Raw genomic sequence first — 23,213 nt, 5'->3', positions numbered from 1 at the left:
TGCCCATTATCCATATAAATTGTTACTATTTGAAAGGTGGTCTCTGTTTTTTTCAGCTTGCTAGTCCCATTTAGTCTTCTTGCTTTTCCCCTTAGGATTTTTTCTTATTTATGTTATAATAGTCTAGTGCTGGACAATAGTGGTCTTTTTCCTTTAATTATATATAGTTTTAGATGTTATTATTAATTATATGATGCTTTACTAACAAATTCTATACTTCTAAGTCCTTCTCTTCCTACACCTAGCTAATTTATGTAATTCAGTAGTCATACTTAAATCTGATAAATAACCTTAACCACAGACCAATCTATTTGCTTAACATAGATAAATATACTTAAAAGATATTTCCAAATCAATTTAACTCCTCCCAAAATTGATCCATAAGGATCATGGTTTGTGTGTCTGGAAGTGAAGTTTATGACATTATCAGTTTGTTACAGTTAAAAGGGATAATAAACCCCAATTTTTTCTTTCATGATTCAATTTTAAGCAACTTTCGAATTTACTGCTATTATCAATTTTTCTTTGTTCTTTTGCTATCTTTATTTAAAAAGCAGGAATGTGATGCATAGTAGCTGGCCCATTTTTTGTTGAGAACCTGGGTTATGCTTGCTTATTGGTGGGTAAATGTAAGCCTCCAATAAGCAAGCGCTATCCATGGTGCTGAACCTAAAATGGGCTGGCTGCTAAGATTTACATTCCTGCTTTTAAAATAAAGATAGCAAGAGAACGAAGAAAATTTGATAATAGGAGTAAATTAGAAAGTTGCTTAAAACTTCATGCTCTATCTGAATCATGAAAGAAAAAAAAATTGAGTTCAGTGTACCCTTTAAGACAATATGCCCAAAAAAACTACAGAATATTAAATCGTGTTTTCCATACTTGCATTTAAAGTATTTGACAGAGTGGACTGGTCTTTTATTTATAGGATGCTTGCCATATAGCAAGTATCCTATATACTATATACCAAGGTTAATGGTGAACTCTTTACCTACTTTACAGTACTAATTGGCACAAGGCAAGAATGCTCATTATCCCCTTTACTTTTTTGCTCTTACGATAAAAACATTGGCCCTTAGAATTTGAAGTAATATGACATATCAGGTTTGCTCATTGAAGACAATTTAAGTATCACTTATCTCCTTCTCATCCTTTCTAATCCAACAACCTCGCTCTCAGAACTGTTATCAGAACTTAAAGCAATTGAGTACTGATCTAATTTTTTAATCAGGCTCCAAACATTGAATTTGCTTTATATAAGTACTACTGAAAAACACATATCTTAAATTAGAACTTTACATCTCCGTTCAAAAAGAATTCAATATGTTTTAATTACATAAATTTAGTTCACTCATTTACTAACACGTTTACATTAAATATGAGACTCTCTATAATCTGACTTCTCATCTTTCAAAACCCAATTAAACATATCCTGGCTAGACAGACTACATGCCATAAAAATTATAATATTGCATAAATTATTACTCTATTTCAAACTGTTCCTATTTTAGTTCGGGAGAGCTATGTAAAATCACTACAAAACATATTTGACATTTATATCTAGGGGAATTTCAAACCAAGGATTAAAAGGTCTACCATATACCTGTCTAAACAAAGTGGGGGTATAGAAATTATTATGGTTTTACCTATCCCCCATCTAGTATGTATAGAGAACTGGTATCAAAATTGGATTGTAAATCTTTGGTAGAAAATCTTGTCTATATGTACAACATTGAGAACCAGTCCTGGCTAAGGAAACATAGATGCTTCCAACAGTATCTACTAACATACATATATGACTTAGGGGTCAGCAACCTTCGGCTCCCAGATGTTTTGGATCTACATTTCCCATGATGCTCAGATAGCCTAAAGAGTGTCTCAGCATCATGGGAAATGTAGTTCCAAAACATCTGGGAGCCGAAGGTTGCTGACCCTAAATTAGACCATATCTATCTGGGACAAACTGCTTAAAGAATCATCTGACATCTTGACAATACCTTCCCCCCTCACTCGATTGTTAAGAAATTTCTTACTTGCATGGTTGTCGACAATATTCGATGCAGGTCTCTCTATCAGCAACAGAGTTTATCAGCTCATAATAACATGGCACTATAAATACAGGAAAATATCACATTAAGTGTAAAAAAGCAATTTCATTTCTTTCATTTCAGCAAAAATTGCTTAATTTTCTTGGTTATCTTCAACTATAGGGCTTTGATGACCACTGTCAGTGCTTTCTTATGTTCTATCACATATAAAAGGGCAAGGAATGTATTTAAAGGGATATTGTATACTAGATTTTTCTTTGCATAAATGTTTTGTAGACTATCCATTTATATAGCCCATCTGGGAGTATTTTTGTAACAATGTATAGTTTTGCTTATTTTTAATAACATTGTTATGATGGTCAGACTCTTAACCAAGTCCCACAGTATCAGACATATATATGTGTTTACAGACTCCTGCTGGCTCCTGTTTATGTTATTTGTCTTTTCATATGCATGGAAGGGGTAGTGTCTACTATTCCTGTTTTCCTAGCCCCTTTCACTGGGTGTCCCATCCTAACCTCAACAACACTGCTAAACTGGGAGTTTCTAAGTAAGTTTCTAAAAGGTTTTATACTGTATTTTTCAATCAGTATCTGTGCATATTCTTCTTTATAGTAGTGTCTATTACATGCAGTTATATAAAAATTGGTGTACACTGTTCCTTTAAGATAACTGATCCAAAATCTCATTCATTTGGCCATAAAAGTAATACACAGCTCTACATTCTGAAACCAATAAAAGGTTAGAATTTGCTTAACTGATTATTATGATTTTGCCCTTTTTTTTCTATGTGAAGTGGATGAAGTGTTTTATTTTATTGACAAAAACACTTTGGATCTTGTGGTGCAGCGGTTTGTCACAGGGGCATGAGACCTCAGTCTTTGCGTAGACGTAATTTATTTGGTGTGAATACATTTTGAGCGCAGTTTTGGGTGTTTGGGATCATCCATTTTTTTATTTAGAGGAGACAGTATCTATACTGAAAGCTTTTATATGTAATCTATTGCGACTAAATGTATACAAAATAACATTTGTGAAAAAAGAATGGAGCAATGTTTGCTAAGATATTAGGTAGATCAGCATGAACTTCAGGGTAATATGTGTCGACTAGATACTTTGTTTTTAAGGAACCCCCCCCCCCATAATAATGCAACTTGTCTTACCCCAGTCTGGGTTATCATCGTTGTTGCAGTATTTTGTGTCTTCAGGTAGTGGGTAAAGATAATATGCACATCCACAGCGCACAATCATTTCTTCTTGAAAACAGGACCTGAGGCAGGACTGTTAGAGAGGATGGGGTTAATCAGAAAAATTCTCTGTTTTTAAATAGCAAAGGCAGATTAAATGCTATTGGTGCAATTAAACAATGTGCATCATTGCTTAAATAATTTAAAAATGTGGGAAATTCTGAACATCTTTAATCGGCTGTGGTTCCTTAAAGGACCAGTCAACACAGTTGATTTGCATAATCAACAAATGCAAGATAACAAGACAATGCAATAGCACTTAGTCTGAACTTCAAATGAGTAGTAGATTTTTTTTCTGACAATTTTAAAAGTTATGTCTATTTCCACTCCCCCTGTACCATGTGACAGTCATCAGCCAATCACAAATGCATACGCGTACCATGTGACACCCATCAGCTAATTACAAATACATACACGTTTATTCTGTGAATTCTTGCACATGCTCAGTAGGAGCTGGTGACTCAGTCCCAGCGTCATGGGGGGGGGGCATTGAGGGGCACGGCCCCCCCAGCGAGAATGATATGCCCCCCAAAAATACTTTGGGTATAAACAAGCTAAACTAAGCAGCTAAACGTGGCTCTTGGTCTCCTCTGTTCACAAGCACATTCACTAAAACAGGGGCGAAAAGATTGTAGGCCCGGTACCAGAATAGTGTGTTGTTATTCTGGCACCGGACCCTGCGTAATCTTTTTGCGCTAGCCCCGTTTTAATGAATGTGCTTGAACAGAGAGAGCGAGAGGCAAGTTTAGTTTAGATTGTTTATCTACATAATAATGGATATCCGAAAATAGTTCAAATCTTCAGTGACTTCTTTAGGTGCTACCTGCTCGGCTCCTGAAGCATCAGCATCTCAAAATACTTTAGTTTACACCAATGATGATGGCATTGGAGATGCAGATTTTAACATTAGCTGCAGCACCAGCGTGGGGACTACTAGCTTCTGTGCTGCTAGCATGACCTCTGTAAACCTTCAAGAAAGCCAGATTGAACCACCTCAATCACCTATGCTAGTTGGACTTGTTGACGACCTTGGTACTGAAAACCCAACCAGGTGATTTTAAGCAAATAACCTATAAAACTGTATGGAGGGACAAAACGGTTATTCTCTTGTAGCTGGTTCAAGAACAGGGACTGGTTGGAATCTTCAGAGAAAAATGCTGCTGCATTTTTTTCCCATGTCGAAAATTTAGCTCTGCATCAACAGATTCAACGTTTACCATGACAGGATTTTCTAATTGGAAATACACCACTGAAGCGAATAAAAGGGCTTAAAAAACATGTTGCCTCCAAGGAACATATAACATGTGAAGCTATGTGGAAGGAGTCTGAAAGACGCAAAGCAACATGCACAGAAATTTCCACTCTTGTGAACGTGGGGCAACTGGAACGTAATCGATACTATATGGCCACTATAATTGACATACTCAAGTTTTTTTGTTGTGAATGAAATGCCCTTGAGAGGAGACTGACAGCTTCGCTATCATTACAAATGAAAATGGTGGTATTGGGCTATTTCTCTCATTGTTTGAATACACTCTGCGGAAAGACAAAGAGCTAGCGAAGATTGTGCCAACCATCCCTTTGAATGCTAGATACATTAGCCATGACATTCAAAATGAGCTCATGGAAACAATGAGCATGATTGTGACAGAAGAAATCGTTAAAGAAATCGGAGATGCATGGTACACTATCAAAGTGGATGGCACATGAGATCCTACAGGCCAGGAAAATATTTCTATAATTGTTGGTTATGTAGCGGATAACTACGAGGCAAAAGAGCTCCTTCTGGTCATGGCCACTGCAGAAAAAGGGGAAGCTTGTACACTAACATCTACAATCATTGACGAAATAATGAAAGCAGGTCTCAGTACAGACAAAATATCCAGCCAAGTTTATGACGGGGCATCCCTGATGTCAGGAAAACATGGAGGGGGGGCAGAAGCAGCTCCAGGACCGGCTTGGTCATGAAATACCATATATTCATTATTTTAATCATCATCTTCATTTATTTGTTATTCATGCCATGTCTGTTGAAAATGCTGTTGAGGATTTTTTCAATGTGTGTACACTTCTCTACAAATTCTTCAGAAAGCCCACAGTGGCTATACACTACAAGGGTGAAAGTCTGAAGCGCCTATTGGAGCAACGATGGACCAGACATTTAGCTACAGTTAATGTCGTCCTAAAAAACTTTGATGAAATAGCCACATTATTAAAACAGTTAGAAACAATACGAGCCTGTGGTGCTGAGTTGCAAGTTGAGGCTATGGGGTTGCATTGTGCGATTTCCCAAATCATCTTTAAGTTTATTGCCCTTCTTGTTCAGAAGCTTTTAGTGCTTCTGAAGCCTCCAAACAAAATGCTTCAAGCTGAAGACATGGACATTTTCACTGCGGTAACGCTCATGAACAGTGCATCAGAGTGTATTGAAAGATTTCGCACAGAGACAGAGTTTAATGCATTATGGAACCTGTGTATTTCGACCGCCGACTCCGGCACCACCAATGATGACACTATGTGCACTGGGCCTGGACCAACGAAGAGAATACGCACAATCAACAAGAATCTTCAGGAATATTGGTTGGAGGAAACAGTCGGACAGAACGAAACAAATGAAAAGACAGAACTGACCAGGCTGTTTTACAATGTCATAGACGCTGTGCTTGGTGAAACGAATTTGCGTTTTGCAGAGCGTACTGGCCAACTCATTGGCGCTCTGGCTGCGCTATATCCAATCGCTGGGAGAGATGTTTTCCTAAATACATCTACAGTAAAACCTCTTTTGGACCTGTCAGGTACAAAAATAATTGAATCTACTGTGGCCCGCCAGTACCTTACCACCAAAATGAATGAAAAGGAAATCCCCCCAAAAGACGGGAAATGGACATTAGACAATCTGCTCACAACTTTCCATAGTCCACTTAAAGGAATGCCCTGCGTATTGACAGCGCTGACACATGCTAGCACTCTAGGCGACTCTACCGCAATGTGTGAGAATTTGTAACTCTAAAGAACGTTTTCTCTGATCATCGGCGCAGCATGCTACACAAATGCAAGGCCCATCTTATTCAGCTCGCATTTGAGAAAGATTTGACACCGAAATTGAGAAGGTTCGATTCAAAGGACAAGCGTCAGCGTCTTCAGCTCTACTGAGAACAGTAAGTCATCCTCTTATTTAATTTGACCACTTCAGTACTGTCAGTACTAAACCAAGATTAAAGTGACCATTTTAAATCTATGCCCACCCACAAAAATCTAATGCTCTTCTAGTGTTGTTATTCTGGCACTGAGCCTGTGGTGATTCAAAAAGTTTAAATATAAAAAGACTGTGCACATTTTGTAAAATTTTGACGAGTGTCCCTTTAAAGGACCAGTCAACACATTAGATCTGCATAATCAACAAATGCAAGATAACAAGACAATGCAATAGCACTTAGTCTGAACTTCAAATGAGTAGTAGATTTTTTTTATAACTCATTTCAAAGTTATGTATATTTCCCCTCCCCTTGTACCATGTGATAGCAATCAGCCAATCACAAATGCATATACGTATAGTCTGTGAATTCTTGCACATGCTCCGTAGGATCTGGTGACTCAAAAATTGTAAATATAAAAGACTGTGCACATTTTTTTTAATGGAAGTAAATTGGAAAGTTGTTTAAAATTACATGCTGTATCTGAATCATGAAAATTTAATTTAACCTGAGTGTCCCTTTAAGGATGATACAACTACAATTCATTTATAGCTCACTGGTTTCTAAGAATACTTTATAAATCAAGTTGCAAAAGTATTTTGTATACTAAAGTAAAAGTATTTTATACTAAACAAAAAAGCAACATTGTAATTAAAAATGCCTATGAATGCACAAGACTCCCCCCCCCCCCCCCCCCTGAAAAATTGTTAAGGGGGCAGTTAGTACTCTATGGCAGCAGTGTTTTGCAACATTATTTGTAGCTTTGTTATACAATGTTGCAAAACACTGCTGCCATAGAGTACTAAAGACATGTGCACACTCCTGAGAGTTAGCTCTTATGAGCCTACTTAGTTTTACTCTTCCATAAAAGATACAAAGAAAACAAAGCAATTTTGAAAACAGAAGTAAATTGGAAAGTTGTTTATAATATCATGCTCTATCCAAATCATGAAAAGTTTAAATTTTGACTTTACTGTCTCTTTAAGTAAAAGATGTTCAAATAAAAGTTTAAACTAATACTGCAGTATTGGTTTTGTACCGCCCACAAATCCCTATTGGCTGATAAGGACAGCTGCCTCTTATTTATTGGTGGAGCGAGAAACTGGAACATGAGTTTTGGAAATAAAACAAAAAAATTATAAATATATCGAAATGCTAAAAACAGAGGGAAAAAATTGGCTACAACTACTAAAGGAATTTGCTGAATATAAGCAACTTATGTGTAGAAAAATCTTTAAAGGAACATAAAACCCACATTTTTTATTTCGTGATTCAAATAGAGCATGCAATTTTAAGCAACTTTCTAATTTATTTCTATTATCTAATTTGCTCCAATCTCTTGATATTCTTTGCTGAAAAGCATATCTAGATAGGCTCAGTAGCTAATGATTGGGTGCTGCACATAGATGCCTCGTGTGATTGGCTCACACATGTGCATTGCTATTTCTTTAGCAAAGTATATCTAATGAAGCAAATTAGATAATAGGAGTAAATTAGAATGTTGTTTAAAATTGTATTCTCTACCTGAATCATGAAAGAAAAATTGTGGGTTCAGTGTCCCTTTAAGCCTTTTAATATGCATATTTTATACAAGGAACAAAAAATAATAATCAATCATGTCAAAATAGCTTCTCTAACTTGTTCTTATTCATCCACCAGTGCGCCTACAAGATGATAATATACTATTTAGTAAACACGTTGATATTTTTATATAAAAGGTTTAGTTGTGCATAACAAAACAACTTTGTAATATATATTTTCATCATTTATTTTGCTTTGCTTTATAAACATACGCGAATATGTTGTTACTGTTTGCATTAGGAAATTTGTCTCAATTTTACAATAATTTAAAAGCCAAATATTTTAAAGAAAAGAAAAACTACAAGAAATAGGAATATTGTTTAAATGCGTTTTAAAGCTTTTTTTTTTTTTTTACAGACTTTAAAAGGGACATGAAAGTTAAAGGGATATAAAACCTAATTTTTTTTCTTTCATGATTTAGAGAGCGCATGTGATTTTAAACAACTTTTAAATTTACTTCTATTATCTAATTTGTTTTGTTTGCTCGGTATGCTTTGTTGAAAAACATATCTAGGTAGGCTCAGGAGCTGCTGATTGGTGACTGCACAAAGATGCCTCATGTTTTTGGCTCACCCATGTGCATTACTGTTTCTTCAACAAAGGATACAAAGACAATGAAGCAAACTAGAAAATAGGAGTAAATTGTAAAGTTGTTTAAAATTGTATTCTCTATCTGAAACATGAAAGAAAAACATTGGGTTTTGTGTCCCTTTAAAGGATTCAGATAGAGTATGTGATTTTAAGAAATGTTTCTATTTACTTCTATGATCAAGTTTACTACACTCTATTGATATCCTTTATTGAAAAGCATACATATGTAGGCTCAGGATAGGCAATGCTCTAGTGGGTGCTATTTGGTGATTGGTAGTTACACACATGCCTTTTGTCATTGGCTGACCAGATGTTTTCAGCTATTTCCCAGAGATGACAAACTGTTTAATGTAACACACTCCAGTACAATAATAAAACATTCTAATACATCAGTATTTATTTTTTGCACTTTTATGTTACTTTAAAGGTACAGTCAACACCAGAATGTTTGTTCTTTTAAAAGATAGATAATCCCTTAATTACCCATTCTCCAGTTTTGCATAACCAACACAGTTATAATAATCACGTTTCACCTCTGTAATTACCTTGTATCTATGCCTCTGCAAACTGCTCCATTATTTCAGTTCATTTGACAGACTTGCATTTTAGCCAATCAGTGCTAACTCCTCGGTAAATTCACGTGCATGAGCTCAATGTTATCTATATGAAACACATGAACTAATGCCCTCTAGTGGTGAAAAACTGTTAAAATGCATTTAGATTAGAGGCGGCCTTCAAGGTCTAAGAAATTAGCATATGAACCTCCTAGGTTTAGCTTTCAACTAAGATTAGAGGCGGCCTTCAAGGTCTAAGAAATTAGCATATGAACCTCCTAGGTTTAGCTTTCAACTAAGAATACCAAGAGAACAAACCAAAATTGGTGATAAAAGTAAATTGGAAAGTTATTTAAAAGGACATGCCCTATTTGAATCATGAAAGTTTTTTTGGGACTTGACTGTCCCTTTAATATAAGCAAAATCTATGCTGTCAAAGCAAAAGTGAAACATGCCAGTTAATTAACTGAAAATTAAAGGGACATGAAACCCATTTTTTTAAATTTCATAATACAGATAGAGCATGCAATTTTAAGTAACTTATTTCTATTATCAAATTTGTTTAATTGTCTTTGTATCCTTTGTTGAAAAGTATACCTAGGTGGCTTTCAGCTAGCTTTGAGAAGTGCATTACTGTTCCTTAAACAAAGGACACCAAGAGAATTAAGAAAATTAGATAATAGAAGTAAATTGGAAAGCTGTTTAAAATTGCATAATCTATCTGAGTCATGAAAGAAATTGTTGTGTTTTATGTCCCTTTAAGGATGACTAATGTATTTGAACCATTATCGTCATTTTCCCTACAGGGGTTAAATAAAGTGCCCTTCCGCCCCTCCTAAGAAGCAGGCATACTTGTGCAAGCTCCAATCACTACCTGTGTCCTCACCTACAGAAGAACGGGGCCGGGTTTCAGGAGTACAATTTTGGCCACATTTTTAACCATAATGAAGGGGTTAAAACACCTAGTAGGAGGAGGGAACTGATTAAATTAAAATACTACATGGAAAGAGAACATTTTATTTCTAATGGGAATGGAAAGGGGGGGGGGTACGGATAAGGGCAAATGCTAAGCAAGTTTGCTAGTCCCTATCATCCAGCTATACAGGATTTTGCAGTTTTCTGTTCTCACCAATGGTACATCGTCATCAGCTGGAACTCTCACACCTATAGATCTGAATCAGACCAGCTCTGTCTGGTTGAGTCCTAATAGAATGTCTTGATGATATTTACACTTAACCACATTCCACAGCTCATCACTTTGCTTCAAGGCCAATATCTTTCAATTGCTGCTAAATTGAAGCAGGAAGTTCCTTGTTGCATTATGTTTTAGCTATAGAGGACACAAATGAAACCATCATTCGTTTGTGACATGCACTTTAAAAGATGCCTAATTAGTAGAAAATGTAGTTATTTTACAATTTTGTTTAAAGGTACACTGAACCAAAATTTTTTCATTTGTAATTCTGAAATAGCGTGCAATTTTAAGCAACTTTCTAATTTACTCCTATTATCAATTTTTCTTCGTTCTCTTGCTATCATTATTTGAAAAAGAAGGCATCTAAGCTTTTTTTTTGTTTTCAGTACTCTGGACAGCACTTTTTTATTGGTGGATGAATTTATCCACCAATCAGCAAGGACAACCCAGGTTGTTCACCAAAAATGGTCCGGCATCTAAACTTACATTCTTGCATTTCAAATAAAGATACCAAGATAATGAAGAAAATGTGATAATAGGAGTAAATTCGAAATTTGCTTAAAATTTCATGCTCAATCTGAATCACGAAATTAAATTTTTGGGTACAGTGTCCCTTTAACTAAAAAAATACATTTAACCCCTAGCGACCAGAGACAGCTGTGTTGAAGCCCTTTCCAGCAGCTGAGAGGTTAGTAATCTCATAAATATATATATATATACACACACACACACACATATACACACACATATACAGAAAGAGAAGCGCACTCTCGGAAATGAACACCAGCTCAATAACTTGCCAGCTTGTTCTATGGCAATTTACCATCTGGGTGCTTCTTTAAGACCAATAATGCTTTTCACAATCTCCCTAAGGGGAAAAGGGAAAACCAGACGTGGATTCATTGCCCAATGTGCTTAGAGGAATATGGTTGCACCTTTACTGATGAGGCCAAAATGATTGCCTAGCATTGCTATGTTCTTTGTTCAGAGAGGAATTGCCTGATATTTCGGGGCTGGTCTGACATTGCTAGGCGGGATCAGACTGATATACTTCAGGAGGTATTCACTTCACCTCTTGAGAAAGACCGCACGTTGGCGGTTGAAACGCGTTGAGGCTAATTTTGAACTTCCAGAGGATCCGTAGTGCCCCACAGTGACGTCATCGGCATCGGAACTTCCAAACACAGCTACTGCCATCAGAGTCACGGGTACGGATGCCTGCAAGAAACTGAATCACTGTGTCCCGGTACTATAACCTTGAGGGACTCCTTCAGTATTTGTAAGGACTTATTCCACATTCAATCATTTATGGATGATTTCTTCTGGTTACTGGAAAAATTTGTAACAAACGCCTGATTAAATTTTTATCTTGTAAGTGCAATCTTAACAGCGTGGTGTGTTTGTTGTATTTACCTACACTTGAGTCTGTTTGCGCTTGTGTGTTTTACAGATTTTAGGAAAGTTCTTCTCTGTGAAAAGCACTACTGGGCTAAAAGAGGCATCACCCAGGTGGTAAATCGTCATAGAACAGGCTAACAAGTTATTGAGCTGGTGTTCGTTCCTGAGAGTTTGCTTCTCTTTCTGCGTGTGCATGGTGTATATATATATATATATATATATACAACACACAGAGAAAACCCAGCACTCACTTACAAGCTCTGTAAGTGAGTGCTGGGTTTTCTCTGTGTGTTGTATTAATTTGTTTTGTAATTTTCCCTATGGTTCTTGCACCCAGACCTGTCTGGGGTTAACTGCTTGTGGCTCTGGGGACAGCACAGCTTCCTGTGAGTGCCAGTGGCACCCAGGGCTGGGCATGTTGCAGGGTCATAAGATGTGTACCCGGTCCGGTATGAGAGTGCAGTTCCCTTCCGTGTTTTGTATATGTCTAGGGTGATTACATATTCCTGTGCACCCTTTTTTTGTTTTCAGTTTGTTTGGATTTGAAAGCTTGCATTGTGTGGCTGTTATAGGGGTCTCAGGTATTTGGAAAGGACCTTGACGTGGTACCTGAGCTTGTCCCATTTGGCCAGATGCGGTGACTAACCTTTCCAGTTTTGCTTTTAAATCTTAGCTGAGAGCTTGTAAGTGAGTGCTGGGTTTTCTCTGTGTGTTGTATTAATTTGTTTTGTAATTTTCCCTATGGTTCTTGCACCCAGACCTGTCTGGGGTTAACTGCTTGTGGCTCTGGGGACAGCACAGCTTCCTGTGAGTGCCAGTGGCACCCAGGGCTGGGCATGTTGCAGGGTCATAAGATGTGTACCCGGTCCGGTATGAGAGTGCAGTTCCCTTCCGTGTTTTATATATATATATATATATATATATATATATATATATATATATATATATATATAAAAGAGACCAATGCAAAATTGTCAGTTTCTCTGGTTTTACTATAAATAGGTAGGTGTTTGAGGAAAATTAACATTTTTGTTTTATTCTATAAACTACTGACAGCATTTCTCCCAAATTCCAAATAAAACTATTGTCATTTAAAGCATTTATTATATTATATTATATATACCACTGCTGTGGTCATCACTATTCTCTTGCAATAGGACCAGCTGGATGGCAAAAACAGTGCTAGTAGTATCTCAAAAGGATTGAAATGAAAAAATAACTATTGATCTTGCCAAAAGAGTTGAAAAGAAAAAAACTTTTGAGTGAGGAAAACAAGGGTTCAATTCTGAATTTACTGGCAGAGGGATAGTGAGCTTGAGGTTGGTTCCATAGTTAAAATTTCAAAGATGGTGTTTCATAAGAGCAAAGTCAAACAACAGACATTGAGGACAACAAGGCTATAGACCGGCAGTGAGTGAAAATGGCACTCCCCTGCCCAGGATGTCACTCAACAATTGTAGTATGAAATCAAGTGACCTACAAAAAAAAATGGCAAATGGCAGCTAGGGTGAAGAGCACTGCATCGACCGTTGGAAACCAGCAACTAGGGGCAGGGCTGAAGTCATGCAAAGCTAGAAAAAAAGCCTTTTAATCAATTAGAAGCAAAGAAGATCCAGGCTGAGGTTTTAAAAAGACAATAAGGATTAGACTGTAGAGGACTGGAGCAATGTCATCTTCTCTGAGTCCAATATTCAGTTTTGTCCAACACATGGTCGTCTAAAGGTTAGACAGAGACTTGGAGAGGCAAAAACACCACAGTCTCTCACACCCACTGTAAAATTTGGTGGAGGATCGGTGATGATCTGGGGGTTCTTTAGCAAGGCTGGAATTAGGCAGATTTATCTTTGTGAAGGACGCATGAATCAAGCCAGGTACAAAGTTATCTTGGAAGAAAACTTACTTCCTTCTGCTCGGACAATGTTCCCCAACTCTGAGGATTGTTTTTTTCAGCAGGACAGTGCTCCATTCCACACAGCCAGGTGAATCTAGGTGTGGATGAAGGCGCACCAGACCAAGACGCTGTCATGGCCCCCCCCAATCTGCAGGCCTGAACCTGATTAAAAACCTCTGGAATGTGATCAAGAGGAAGATGGATGGTCACAAGCGATCAAACAATTCCAAGCTGCTTGAATATTTGCACCAGGAGAGGCATAAAGTCACCCAACAGCAATGTGAAAGACTGGAGAAGAGCAGCCAAGACGCATGAAAGTTTTGATTGAAAAATCAGGGTTATTCCACAAAATATTGATTTCTGAATTCATGCTAAGTTAAAACATTACTATTGTGTTGTTTAAAAATGAATATGAACTTTTTTACTTTCAATTATTCGAGGTCTGGAAACACTGCAACTTTTTTGTTATTTTGACCAGTTATTTTCTGCTAATAAATGCTCTAAATGACAATATTTTTATTTGGAATTTGGGAGAAATGTTGTTAGTAGTTTCCATGTACAAACATACAGAAAGAGACGAACGAACACCAGCTCAATAACTTGTTAGCTTGTTCTATGGCGATTTACCACCTGGGTGCCGCTTATATATAGTCTCCACACAACAAGGCACTCACCAGGATTTAAAGGGATATGAAACCCAGATTTTTTCTTTCATGATTCAGATAGAACATCCAATTTTAAGCAACTTTCTAATTCACTCATATTATCAATTTTCTTCCTTCTCTATGTATCTTTATTTGAAAAGAAGGATTGTAAGCTTAGGAGCAGACCCATTTTTGGTTCAGCACCTGTGTAGCGCTTGCTGATTGGTGGCTATGAAAATTGGGTTTCATATCCCTTTAAAAAATGAACACCTTTCATATGTACACAGTAAATTTATAGGTTATCCCGTGCTTCTGATTTAGCTTTATATCTTGTCTGTCTATAAGTCATAAATTCCTATTTTAAAATATTTTGGCATCTGATGATGTACTGGACATTTTGTTCCCAGACAGATCCCCTGTGGTGTTATAGAAAACTATTCTCTGTCCTTTGTTTTTCTTCTTCTTCTTTTTTTTTTTTTTTTTTAATTAAACATTTGCAACATAGTAGCGGCTATTACAAAATTTTCATTGAAAAGGTTCTTCATCATTATAGACTGGAGATCTCCAGTCTTGGCTTTATAACATCCTCTAAATAAATTGGCATCAAATTTATTTGATAATATACTAGAGTACTCCCTTGCAATGAAGACAAGTAGCTAAGTTTAGATTTTATCTATAACGTCAAACATCAATAAATGAGAATGTTCTTAAGCATAGAACTATGTCAAAGCAAATTTACTAGACTGGGTTCTAATTAGTTCCTAAACCTGCAGTATCTGTTTACAGTAATTTGCGTGACCATGTTATGGATAATAACAAACATATAGAGTGTGTTACCCTTAGCTTCTGTTCATTTGTACATTTACTGTAACCAGGGGGGTATTTAAAGGGACATAATTCCCATATGCTAAATCACTTGAAAGTGATGCAACACAACTGGAAAAAGCTGAAAGGAAAATGTCACCTGAACATCTGTGTAAAAAAAAGAAGATCTTCTACATCAAAATGTCTTCAGCTAACATGGTTAAGTGCTCTGTGTACAGTAATTCTTCAGATACTTCTGCATGTTGGGAAAAATCAGCCAATCAGCTTAAGCTTAATCTGACAGTTTCATAGTAAACTTCCTTAAATTGAGGACATGACTGCACCTGCCAGATGCACACTCCCTTGCAAGTCCCAGGACTGGCATCCTGATTGGCTGTTTAAAATTACATTGCAATGGGATGTGGCTACTGAGGACATTGTGGTAAAATATGTTTTTTACAAATAGATGTTTAGGTGATATTTTCTATTTAGCTTTTTAAAGCTGTCCTGAATCAGTTTCAAGTGATTTAACATATGGGTATCATGCCCCTTTAATTTGTATCCTGCCATTAGTCTTTTTAAGTTTCTATCCTCCCATCACTTAATCACTTACTTTTACCTCCTCTTTTTTCTTATTTCAAAGACTACTTTATACATCATTTTCCAAGGAACTCTTTATGAAACCTATGTTTATAACTTTATTTTACTTTTTTATGTTTGCTTATTACACACGGGGAACTCTTCAAGGCAGCAGACTAGGATCTGGATAGCAGCTTAAAACAAAGTTAAAGTAGTAGTAAAGATATTGTTTATGTATTTTTTCTAATGCTATCAGGAATGTGAAGAACAAAAGGGAAGTGCTGACACAGGTTTTATTCAACTGACAAGAACATTGCTAGATCTTTACTAAATTATTTGCATTTGTCCAATTGTAAATACTCTTAAAAGGGCAGTCTAGTCAAAATTAAACTTTCATGATTCATATAGGGTATGCAATTTTAAACTATTTGTATTATCAAATTTGCTTTGTTATTTGGTATCCATATGTGACATATTAGATAACATTGTGCTCACTCCTGTGGCGTTATTTATGAGTCAGCACTGGTTGGCTAAAATGCAAGTCTGTCAAAAGATCTTAAAAAAGGGGTCAGTCTGCAGAGGGTTAGATACAAGGTAATTACAGAGCTAAAAAGTATATTAATAAAACAGTGTTTGTTATGCAAAACTGGGGAATGGGTAATGAAGGGATTCTCTATCTTTTTAAATAATAAAAATGCTTGTGTAGACTGTTCCTTTAATCTTTATTTTCTCCCACTCCCTCCTTTACATCCTCCAATATAATATTCTCTATCTCGCACTGTTGTTTTCCACAAGTCACTAAAATACATATTACAGCATTATAGAATATAATACAATTTATATAAATAAAACATTGTATATACAGTACATGTAAAAGATACCCACATCCCCACAGTTCCAGCAAAAAACATGATTTTTAAAAACACGACAAGACTTAAAGTACATATTATAGCATTATACAATAAAAACATATACATAAAACATTGTATATACATGCACAATATACCCACAATCCCCCAAATCCTATAGGTGTATAATTAATGTCCAAGTTTCAATATTGTATTGTAACAAAATGGGTTGAGCTTCTGTTGATAAAGTTAAAATTCCAAACAATGTCTGAAAGAAATCAATCCAATGTGTGGATTAATAAAATGCAGTAAATCAAATGAATGGATTGCTGATATCGACTAGGAGGAGGATACCGTAAGAGATATTATGTACCAGTGTTGGTGGTGATAATGTGTATAAAAAGGGAGTGAAAAATTATCCTTAGTGATTGCCAATATAAAGAAAACAGACAGTGTCAACTTGCTTATTCAAAAGTGAAAAAAATGATGTGAAAAATTTAAAAAATTACAAAGGAAAAAATGAAAAAAAAGTCAGTGATAAAAAAAAAAGGAAAAAAGAGAGCAAAGTGTTGAGAAAGGCCTAGAGGAGGCCGAAATGCGTTGACCACAGCTGGTAAGCACTATTCTGATTTTATATAAGTTTTTAGTACCATCTACACTATTGTTGTTTTTATTTGCTTTTAAGTTTAATTTATGATTTAAAAAAAAAAAATTGGATTGGAGTTTCTCCCAACCACCAAAGGTTCTCACCATCAGGAACAGGAACACTAGCCCATTAATTGGGTTTGACCTAAAAGACCGTTGACTTTATTCTCACCATCAGGAACCTCAGACGGACTCTCACCACTAGGAAAATAAGGTTTCCTTTTCTACACATTATTAACTTTTGACTTTTATTTGGATCTTCGCATTTAGCCATTTTTAGGATTTTGTTTCTTGGATTACAATCACTGACTTTGTTCTCTTTTTTTCCTTTTTTTGGATCACTGAGACTTTGTTCTCTTTTTTCATTTTTTGAGCAGCATTTTTTCATTTTTTCATTTGTAATTTTTTCAATTTTTCACATCATTTTTTTCACTTTTGAATAAGCAAGTTGACACTGTCTGTTTTCTTTATATTGGCAATCACTAAGGATAATTTTTCACTCCCTTTTTATACACATTATCACCACCAACACTGGTACATAATATCTCTTACGGTATCCTCCTCCTAATCGATATCAGCAATCCATTCATTTGATTTACTGCATTTTATTAATCCACACATTGGATTGATTTCTTTCAGACATTGTTTGGAATTTTAACTTTCTCATATTTTTATTGGGGCCTCTGCATAATTTTATATTCAGTGTTTTTATATATATATATATTCAATATTTAATTTGTACAAGAGTGGATCCACATCTTATTGTTTTTATTGTCATTTATTACCACTGTACCCACCGTGGCATGTTTTATTCTTGTGTAAAGTACTACATTTACAATTAAAATATTTCTAAATACACACTCTACACATTGTACAACACCTAGCCCATTTGAGGCGCTCTGAACACATTTATTTTCTTAGTACATTTTCCAAGCTAGCTAGTTAGCCTACTGTTCAGAGCTATAGGTGCTCGTCTTTGGCGCTACACCCCATCGAAATCCATATGAGCTTCTGTTGACCCATGTAAATTGTATTTCTATACAATACTTTGTAAAGGTCTTATTTAAAATTACACCATTAACGGAGGTGGGGATGCTGCTCTAAAAATTCCACCAGTAGCAGAAAAGTAACATATTCACAACATAAAATGTACATATGCCAAAATTGATAGTGCAAGGTATATAGTTTTCAACATTTGACTGAATTTAGGGCAGAAGCCAAAAGCCACTAGGTTAGAATGCAACCTTAAGACCTTTGCACCTTAGGAGTCTGCCTAATTTTGCCTAATGGAAGGGCCGGCCTTTACCATCTCTGAAAACCAAGAGTTAACCCTGAAATGAAGCTTGAATATTACTCTTAGTTAGGCACATTTAAAAATACTCATTTTTCAAACTAGTATAGTGATTGCAACCTTTTTATAGTAGGAATTACACACTTGTCAAATGTTAACCCTATCCATGTATGAGATCCAATTATTTCTCCACTATGCGTTAATCATTTGATTACCTGACGTACACTGGTGCATATGACCTTAAAATATGGATTTAAAAAATCCAAGTGGCAAACAACTAACTGAGGCAGCGAAAGTCATTTTAACCCCATCATTGAGGTTTGCCAACTTTTCTTGAAAAAAATAAGGGAGACATAAATGGACACAAAGCCTCAAATTTTTATTTTCTGATTCAGATATAAAATATAATTTTAAAATGTTTCCAATTTACTTCTATTATCAAATTTGCATTGTTCTCGTGTAACTCTTTGTTAAAGAGGTATCTAGATAGGTAGCGTGCACGTCTGGAACACTATATGACAGGAAATAGTGCTGCCATTTAGTGCTCTTGCTAATGTATAACATTGTTGCAAAACTGTTGCCATATAGGGCTGCAGACACGTGCACACTCCTGAGCTGACATCTCTCATTTTCAACAAAGGATAACAGGAAAACAAAGACAATTTGATAAGAAAAGTAAATTGAAAAGTTGTTTAAAATTGTACGTTCTGTCTGAATTATGAAGGAAATTTTTGGGTTTTATATCCCTTTAACCCTTTAAGGACACAGCTTTCAGTTTGCTCAATTGTTTTATGACGGAAAAATTCCGTCACATGTCCTTAAGAGGTTAAGAATCGACAAAAAATCACCCAGGAAGTCGACATCGACATGTTTGTGTATGTAATTGTATCTATGTGTGCATGTATACATATGTATGTGCATTAGTATTATTTATAAAATCTACTATTATCTATTTATAAAAACTACTATTATCTATATTTATATAGTTATATATCTGGGAAACATATCTTTAAAAAACTGAATATTTTGATAAAGCTACGGAATTATTAAAGGGACACTGAACCCATTTTTTTTCTTTCATGATTCAGATAGAGCATGAAAGTTTAAACAACTTTCTAATTTACTCCTATTATCAATTTTTCTTCGTTCTCTTGCTATCTTTATTTTAAAAGCAGGAATGTAAATCTTAGCCGCCAGCCCATTTTAGGTTCAGCACCATGGATAGCGCTTGCTTATTGGAGGCTTACATCTACCCACCAATAAGCAAGCATAACCCAGGTTCTCAACCAAAAATGGGCCGGCTCCTATGAATCACATTCCTGTTTTTTAAATAGAGATAGCAAGAGAACGAAGACAAATTGATAATAGGAGTAAATTAGAAAGTTGCTTAAAATTGTATGCTCGATTTGAATCATGAAAGAAAAATAAAATATTTTCTGATACTAAAAAAATGGATATTCCATGGATCAAGTTATTTTATTTATATTTTTTTTGTTTGTTTGTTTTCCATTCATCAACTTTATAAAAAAAAAAAATCTATGAATATTTATTCAAAATCCTTACTAGCATAAAAAAAGCAACTGTAGAAGTGACAGTCACTGACTATGGTCATCAAGGAAGTCTATAGCTCAGTGCCTCTCTTTCTCCCCAAAGCACCTAATACTGTCACACAATATGCTAAAACTATATATGCTGTAATATTTAATCTAATCTGTAAATAGCAGGACATATGAAAATGACAGCTTACTATGGGAAAGATTATAAATGTAGCGCAAAATATCACTTTAGCTAAAGCCATATTTGCGCTCCACTTTGTAATACCAGCGTACGCAAATGTGCGCTGGTATTACGAGTTAGGTGCAATGCGAATGTGAGCGCGACCGTGTGTTCACATGCACTGAAGCATTGCGCTCACGAGAGCCTCGTTCTGATGCAGTCAGACATGGCATGAGAACCTAGTGCAGCCAATGGGGGTAAGTCACGCAGCGATGGCAGCAAATTGTAAATATATATGTATATGACTAAATACAGTACATATATATTTATGTGCTAATATGTGTATATACACATATAAATGTATATATTCATATACATATATATTTACAGGAAACACACAGTCCCCATAGACCGCTATGTAAAGGCACTTTTAGTGCAATTTTTTTCCGAACACCCCACACCCACCAACTTTACCCCCAAAATACAGCCTAGTGCAGTAGTTTTATTAAAAAATTTAAATTCTACAATTTGTATTTTTTAATGAAATACACTAGGCTGTATTTTGGGGGCATTTGGGGTACATTTATAAAATTAACCAGAAATCTGATCTCTGGTTAATTGTAAAAGTGCTCATTGCTAGCGCAAAGCGAGTTGTATCCTCTATCTGAATCAAAAAAGAAAATTGTTGGGTTTCATGTCCCTTTAAAGTAAGTTCCATAGTAGCAATTCACTACTGGGACCTAGGTGAATACATCTAGTGAGACAATTACAAGAAGCAAATGTGTGTAACCACCAATTACCAACTAGCTCCCATAGTGCATTGCTGCTCCTGAGAATACCTAGGTATGTTTTTCAACAAGGAATACCAAGAGAATGAGTTAAATTTTATATTTAATATTAAAAAGTCTCTTAAAATTGCATGCTTCATCTAAACCACGAGAGTTTAAAATCTGTCAAAATTTAAATGCAGATAGATTATTTATTTGAATAGAAATATTTATATTCAAATAAATAATTTATCTGCATTTTAATTTTGACGGGAAATACATATATTAGCAAAACGGATATCACTGTTTTAGTAAAAACATTTTTCTCTGCACGTGCATGTGAAGCATACCTAGATATTCTCAGTGCACCAACATTTTAAATACTACAGCTGCTCAGAGTGCCAGTGGGGTTTGTATCACGTCAGCAATTAACAAACCGAGTCATTCCCAGATGGTACAAGCACATTAGTTAGGGTTTCTATTGACAATACATGTATATTACTAAAATGCGTCTATTCAAAGCTGAAATGCATCCATGTGGATTCCAATATTGGCTGGACTGTCCCTTTAAATTTGACTTTCATGTCACTTTTATTAAGAGACATGTTTTGTTGCTATTGATGTTAATTGGAGAGGTAACCACATTGAATCTACCTATACATAAAATTGTGTTATCGGACCAGACTTTGACTTAGCAACGTGCCATGAGTTACTGGCAGTGTGAGGTTGTTTGATGCGCACAGGAGATTAAATAGGATTGTAAATGAGATATAATGTTCTTTTTATTGCACAACCAAAGGACACTGAGAACCTTTAGCTAAAACCAGTGAATAATTAGCTGCCTAAAACCATCCTGATCAAACCATGTCTGATTTTACTCCTATGACTTGGACATAGGTCAACCATGACTGCCAAGAGCCTGGAGTCTTGGAAGAAGCTGTGAGCTGATTATAGAACATTACTTACCTGGATGATTCCAAACAACATGTTCTGCTGTTTAACCCTATATTATATTAGTAGACAAAGGACTAATAGACAGGCTTTGTTTTTGTACTCTCCCATGGAGCTTTCCAGTTTGAAGATATAAACATGTAATGGAGATTGCAGTCTACAATATCAGGTATTACAGGGACACTTGTAATGACAACATTTTGTCTGCAGTCTTCCAATAGACTAAACTTACCAGCAGTGTCTGAATGTTTTAGTTGGATCCCCCAGTGATGAGACATTAAGGGTCAGATTACAAGTAGAGCACTAAATTATTGCTCCCACTCAAACCTTAATTGCGTTAGAAGAAAGATTTTTGCGCTTGTCGGGTTGCGCTCATATTATGAGTTCGAACTAAACTTTTTTTGCTTTTGCTCTTGCGCTAACCTAACACGCGCAAAAAGTCGAAGTTAGAATATTGTGTTCACGTATGCCCCCATAGATGTCAAAGGAGAAAAAAAGTGGAAAAAACACACGCATATATAGATAGATAGATAGATAGATAGATAGATAAAATAGAAAAGATAGATATAGATACACATACATACATACAGATAGGCAAGATAGATAGACATAGATACACACGCACAGACACACACACATACAGTATATAGATAGATAAAATAGAAAAGATAGATATAGATACACATACATACAGATAGACAGATACACACACACATACACATATAATATATATATATATATATATATATATATATATATATATATATATATATATATATATATATATATAGACAGATACACACAGAGACACACACATAAACAGATATATACACACACATATAGATAGACAGATACACACATATATATATATATACATATACATACACACACATATATATATACATATATATATATATATATATACACACACACACATATATATATTTATTATATATATACACACACACACACACATATACAGACACACACATATAGATAGACTGATACACAGACACACACACACACACACACACACACATATAGATAGACAGATACATACACACACACATACATATAAACATATATATGTATGTGTTTAATATAGAATACATAGCCGGTAGCCCAGCATTCCTTCCCCACATGTGTAATCGTGGCCTGGGTGCTGTCCTCGTGTAAATATGTAGAAATATCTAGATGTAGGAGGGCACTCACAGGAAAGTTATACACCTACTCATGCTAGTTTAATACCAGTTCAAAAGATATGGCCAA

The 23,213-nt window shown here is 35.6% G+C and overlaps 1 protein-coding gene across 1 annotated transcript in view; it reads right to left on the bottom strand.

Annotated features, from left to right (window-relative positions):
• The window catches only part of SCNN1B (sodium channel epithelial 1 subunit beta), a 157,084-nt gene that overhangs the window by 17,061 nt on the left and 116,810 nt on the right, over nt 1-23,213 (bottom strand). Inside the window, exons 8-9 of the mRNA XM_053695230.1 lie at nt 3,212-3,329; nt 2,034-2,109 (exon numbers count right to left, since the gene is read on the bottom strand). Of these exons, the coding sequence (XP_053551205.1) occupies nt 2,034-2,109; nt 3,212-3,329 (194 nt within the window). The remainder of the gene's footprint in view (nt 1-2,033; nt 2,110-3,211; nt 3,330-23,213) is intronic.

The sequence above is a fragment of the Bombina bombina genome, chromosome 11, assembly GCF_027579735.1.
Source record: "Bombina bombina isolate aBomBom1 chromosome 11, aBomBom1.pri, whole genome shotgun sequence".
Classification (NCBI taxonomy): Eukaryota; Metazoa; Chordata; class Amphibia; order Anura; family Bombinatoridae; genus Bombina; species Bombina bombina.
Note: the sequence above shows the minus strand (reverse complement) of the source record. Positions and strands in the feature narration are given on the sequence as shown.